This window comes from Octopus bimaculoides, chromosome 11 (assembly GCF_001194135.2).
Source record: "Octopus bimaculoides isolate UCB-OBI-ISO-001 chromosome 11, ASM119413v2, whole genome shotgun sequence".
Lineage (NCBI taxonomy): Eukaryota > Metazoa > Mollusca > Cephalopoda > Octopoda > Octopodidae > Octopus > Octopus bimaculoides.
In genome coordinates, this window is record NC_068991.1 from 77,907,174 (window position 1) to 77,913,288 (window position 6,115).

At 38.7% G+C, this 6,115-nt stretch overlaps 1 protein-coding gene across 1 annotated transcript in view; it reads left to right on the forward strand.

The window, feature by feature from the left end:
• The window catches only part of LOC106868583 (proteasome activator complex subunit 4), a 74,324-nt gene that overhangs the window by 26,315 nt on the left and 41,894 nt on the right, over window positions 1–6,115 (forward strand). Inside the window, exons 14-18 of the mRNA XM_014913914.2 lie at window positions 778–842; window positions 2,205–2,361; window positions 3,150–3,248; window positions 4,269–4,341; window positions 5,549–5,616. Coding sequence (XP_014769400.1) covers window positions 778–842; window positions 2,205–2,361; window positions 3,150–3,248; window positions 4,269–4,341; window positions 5,549–5,616 — 462 coding nt within the window. The remainder of the gene's footprint in view (window positions 1–777; window positions 843–2,204; window positions 2,362–3,149; window positions 3,249–4,268; window positions 4,342–5,548; window positions 5,617–6,115) is intronic.

The following is a 6,115-nucleotide window of genomic DNA, read 5'->3' on the forward strand; positions in this document are numbered from 1 at the left end:
AGAGAGAGAGAGAGAGAAAGAGAAATAAATAAATTGTGGTAAGAGTAGTTCTACAACTAAATATTTTCACATGGTCCATAGACACAGACGTGGCCATGTTGTCAAGAAGTTTGTTTCGTATTCACGTTGTTTCAGCTTCACTATGTGGCACTTTTGGACGTGGATGCAAAAGATGATTGACCAATAAGTAGCTCTATAGCAAGCCCCTTCTTCTATCTCAAGTGGCTGTTTGGTAAGAAGCTTGCTTCCCAACTACATGGTTCTGGGCTCAGTCCCACTGCGTGGAACCTTGGGCAAGCGTCTTCTATTTATAGCCTCAGGCTGACCAAAGCCTTGTGAGTGGATATGGTAGACGGAAACTGAAAGAAGCCCATCATATATATAGGTATATATTTGTGTCACAATCAATGCTGGTATGCTTATGTCCTTGTTACTTAGCATTTTGGCAGGAGAGACTGATAGGCTTTGTAAGCCTAGTACTTATTCTAAGTCGTCCTGGGGTCGATTTCCTCAGCTAACACCCTTTTAGGTGGTGCTAGAAACAGCAGCCAAACCATCCTAATCACTATGGCTCATAAAACTATTTACTTCATCATCTCAATCATTTTAATGTCTCCTTCATTAGTTGTCAGTACAGATGACCAAGCCAGAAGTTTAGCAGGCAATATGCCAAAGTTGGTCATTTCTGTCCCTTTACTGGTATCTCCATGTGCAATGACCAATTTGGGTTTTTTTTTTTGTATCATTTTGATGGGGTTTTTTTTTCTTTTCTTTTAGACAGAGAAAGAACTGTGTTCTGCAAGTTCTCAGTTTGAAGACTTTGTGTTACAGTTCATGTACAAGTAAGTATAATGTCCCAGACCCTATACTTATAACTGTGTACATATGTATATTTTGTGTGTGTGTGTGTGTACTTAAGTGTATTCTGTGTTGGTGCATTATGTATCTTTATATATGTGTTGTGTGTGTGTGCATCAGTTATGTGCATTCATGTGTTTGTGTGTGAGGTTTTGTGTGTATATATGCATAAGTATATATATATAGATATATATATATGCACATACCTGAGTATGTTTGATGAATGATGGCACACGTGATTTTCGCCATCGGTACATATTCTTTCATCTGTTTCAGTCAATTGACTGCAGCCATGCTGGAGCACCACCTTTAGTTGAACACATCAATCCCAGGGCTTATTCTTTGTAAGCTTAGTACTTATTCTATCGGTTTATTTTCCCGAACTGCTAAGTTACGGGGACGTAAACACACCAACGTCAATTGTCAAGTGATGATGGGAGGTGGGGATAGGCACACACACGCACACACACATATGACGGGTTTCTTTCGGTTTCGTCTACCAAATCCACACACAAGACTTTGGTTGGCCTGAAGCTATAGTAGAAGAAACTTATCCAAGGTTCCACACAGTGGGACTGAACCCAGAACCATGTGGTTGATAAACAAGCTACTTACCACACAGCCACTCCTGCGCCTTGATATATTTATAAAATGGCGATAAGGTATTTGTCCCCTCAATTATAAATCAGTTTGTTAGATGCATTAGAAAGAACCTGTATTGTGCAGCAATGCAGCATCTTTCCAGTGCATCTGCCATGCGTTGGATTCAGTACCACTGTGTGGCATGTTGGGAAGGTCTTTTACCATTACCCCAAATCAATCCATGCCTTGAGAATGAGATTGAATAGACAGAAACTGTATGGAAGCCCAACAGATGGATTGTTGCTGTAGCCGAAAGGTTCAGCCTTGTCACACTGTATCATGTTAATTATAGCTGAAAGGTAAGTTGATGGTATGTGTGTCTGTGGAATACTCAACCACCTCCCAGCTGGTTCGCAAGTTGAAAGAATTAATTTAATGGCAAAGAGAGTGTTGGTAATGATGATGGTAATGCTGGTCATGTTAGTAATGAGGTTAGCAGCTGTGGTAATGATGACGACGATGATGATGGTGTTAATGATGATGAAGATGAGATTATTGGTGGTGATGATAAAGACGAGGGCTGCAGCTATGAGGAAGACTGTAGCATCAGCGGTCATGATGATGCAAGTAGCAGTGGTGGTGGTGGTGGCGGTGGTTCCACTGCATCAAAATAGTATGGTGTGGACAGGGCATCTGGCTTGTATTCAAAGTGATGATGGTGCGTATATTTCTTGTAAAGTTCTTCATTAAAATTTTTCTTTCAGGAGTTTTTCCCTCATTGAGAACAGTGCCCAGATAGAATTACACAACCAAAGTAGCACTTCTGACAACAGTTTCAATCCTGAACAATCTTGGTTGGAGATTGGTCTGTCTTCAACTTTTACAGCTATTCTACAGCAATGTTCAACACCAATATTTGAGGTGAGTAAGGACTTGACCAAATTTAATCAAATCCACATTAAATAGCTAATTACTGTCGTTTACTGAAAGAATTCACACAGGGAAAATGTAAATTCTAAATAATCTACCATTAAGCTCTCCATTCTCAGTTTTTTGTTAAACCATGGACACAATATGGCTGAACAGTTAGGGAACTTGCTTTGCTGTTACGAGGCTATGAGTTCAATCTTACTGTGTGATATCTTGCACTGGTACTGTTTACCTTTATATCTTGTCAACCAAAGACTGATGAGTGAAATTGGCTTGATGGATACTGTGTGGAAGCCTTTCAGATTTAGCTTTATCGCACCATGATGTCATCCTGACTCTGCCAGCGGATTATGTTAATGATACACATGTCTGGAAAACTCAACCCCTTCTGGTGCTTAAGCAACTGAATCCTCATCATTTCACATCAAGAGAGATCCACTTATTTTACTTCCGTTCTGCCATTTCCCTTCATCAGTGATTCCCAACCGATGGACCCATTTGATTCCTACTATACTCAACTGGACCCTCTCAGCCATTCAATGTTTAAAAAATCCCATTATTATATTTTTACATTTAAATATTGGGAATTGTATAAAAATGTTAAAATATAGGCACAGGAGTGGCTGTGTGGCAAGTAGCTGATCAGTACAACACAATACAATGGCTTAAGCAATGTAGTTTGAACACTTGACCATTAAAATTGCATTCATCAGCTTTTGCTAATTTTGACCAGCAAAATAATATGAAATTCTGTTTGTTTTTCTTCTTTTTTTTCATAGTCTGCTTTAAGTTGCTTGTTCAACTATGTCAGTCAAACAGTTTATGAGACTCGTGTTGGTGGGAAATTTGTGTCTGATCTCATTAAAGCAGCTGTTAAGGTAAGTTCTTTTATTAAATAGAATCAATTTATCCTCTGATGTGTATGTGTTGTATACTTTGCTCTGTGTGTGTATGTGTGTGTGTGTGAATCTTCCTCTTCTCCTCCCTCTTTTCATTTGCTCTGACAATTTTTCACCACGTCTTCATTTACTTCTCCATCCCAACCCCTGGCCCCATCTTTATCCTCTGCATACAACATCTGCTAACGGCATTGCCAAGTTTTTCTATCAACACACTTGACTGCCAAGTTTAATCCGTTGGAATATGTCTGCTTCATTTCTTTTCCAATGTCCTGCTACCATGCATCACACTTTATATGCAAATTCTTTCCTAATACAGTCTTTCATTCTGAGAAAGAAGACCATTGCTGCCAACAGACTCTCTGAACTATTTCCATTCCATCCTTACTTTTTCTGTTCTACTTTTGCAATCCCCCCTCCCCACCTACACTACTGATTAGGTCACTTTGGTAAAAGAGACTATCATCTATTTCTAGCAACCCTTTTGAGGCAGTTGAATGAATTCGTTTCTTTGGTGACTTTACTGCTAATTATTCCTGCTCATCTCTCACTACTTCTTTGTCAGTCTGACTGATGTCCCACAAACAAATCAACTGACCAAAATCTCTGCTTCAAAACAGTATTTTACATGAATAAAATTTGTGCCAAAATAAGCATAAAGTTTATAAATAGCAAAAACGATAACTATTTTTGTAACCTTGTGTGTGTGTGTGTGTGTGTGTGTGTGTACACATATATAAAACACACATATATATCATCATCGTCATCATCGTTTAATGTCCTCCTTTCATGCTGGCATGGGTTGGACGGTTTGACAGGAGCCTGTGCCATGCTTCAGAATGTGTTTTGGCATGGTTTATATGGCTGGATACTCTTCCTAACATCAACCACTCCATATATATGTATATATACATACACTCACACACACACACACACACACAAATATGGAAGAGAGACAAATTTGAATATTAATTGAAACTAATTTTTCTCCAATTTTAGGTTAATCCAGACAAATCTCTGAAGTTGTTTATTCCACATTTCTGTAGTAACATTCGACGACTCCTTGCCGCAAGTGAGTAACTTGTCAAAGTCTTTAAACATTCTTTTTAACTCAGTCTCACCACAAGATTCCTTTAACCTTTAAGCATTTAAACCAGCCACATCAGGCCCAAATGTTCTTCCTGTTTTATATTCAGACCACCAGATCCAGCCTCTGACATGTCATTCTAAAACCAAGCAATCACATCATTGAAATCTCAATGCTACAATACAATGCATTTGACAATCTGTTGAGTCTGTCTCTCTTTAGAGCATTCACATACTTCTGTGCAAGTAACACCACTAAACAGCCATTACTGGGTACTGCATTCTAAAGTTCTCTGTCAAGATGTCCAGCTCTTCTCTCTCCAAATGAGATTGCAATGTGAATGAATTTGTCAATTCAATGATTTCTGGAAAAAAAAAAACGTTGGCCATTCAGTTCCAGAAAGCAGAACCGTAACTGTCACAGCATTGATCAGTTGAATGATTTGTTGCTTTCTGCAGAGAAATGCCAATCTATTTTGAGTTTTGTCGACGAGAGCAATCGAATTCAAGATTTCTGTATTGCAAAGTAATGTATGAAGATCATTGCATAACATTTATATACAGCTTGATGTTCTGTGCCATGGAGTCTCAATGCTGAGACACCATTGAGTTGGTCAGCTGTTGACTCTCACGTATTGTATGTGAGCACATTATTTCACAATTTAGTGGTTGGCATTAAAGACATCCGGTTAAAAAAAAATGCTCTGTTTCTGTTCATGGAAAGTTATTTCCATTATTGAAGTTGGAGGGGAAAAAAAAACAGAATATATATTCTGAATGCTATTCAGGGACTTGTGTGCTTCACTGGGCTGGTGTTTGTCTTCAGTTTCTGCTGGCATTATTGAGAAACAAATCTTCTCTTGGATATGAAACCAGTCTATTGTGGGTATTTCTTCCCTGTGAAAGGAACTGAACTCACCCCGTAAAACTAACACATTTACTTATCACCTGCACAGTGCAGTTACTGCATATAGCCATGAGTAATTGCACAGTTGTGAACAACTTGTCAATAAGACAATGCAACTGCTGCACACAGTAGTAAATAATTTGCTGCACAGCATGAGTAACTTGTTAGTTTGACCATGCACTTGCTGCATACAATAATGCATAACTTGTTACTTATTTCATACATTTCACTTTATTTGTGGTAGTTTATATGAAATAAATTGCATTTAATTTTCCTTTAATTACAGATGAAGACATCAAAGACGAAGAAAAGCTTGACGTGGAGCTGTTATGGAATCTTTTGATGCTGTCACAAGTAAGTGATTTTCTTGTCATTTAATTAAACCACAAATTAGAGACCACCCCTCTTGCTTACTCATTACAGTACTATCAATATTTGAAAAATTCATTGTTTTATTACCAATTCAGACAGACACACCAGTTTCCTTGAACTTTTCTATTTATGTAAATTTCTTGTGTATCTTTTCTGTTGCTATGGAAGTAATGGGTGGTTTGAGGGAGAACTGACAGCTATATCTAGCAGGTTTCTTTGTTGTTTTACAGTATTTTTTTGTTTTTATATTCTACACTCAAAGCCCCTAAGTTCTCCTGGAACTTAACTTTGCTTTATCGTTGCCGGTGCCCCTGGACTGGCTCATGTGCGGGCGACACATGAAATCTTTCGAGCGAGATCATTGCCAGTGCCCCTGAACTGGCTCTTGTGCGGGGCCGTCGTAGGATCTTCGAGCGAGATCGTTGCCGGTGCCCATGGACTGGCTCATGTGCAGGCGACACATGAAATCTTTCGAGCGAGA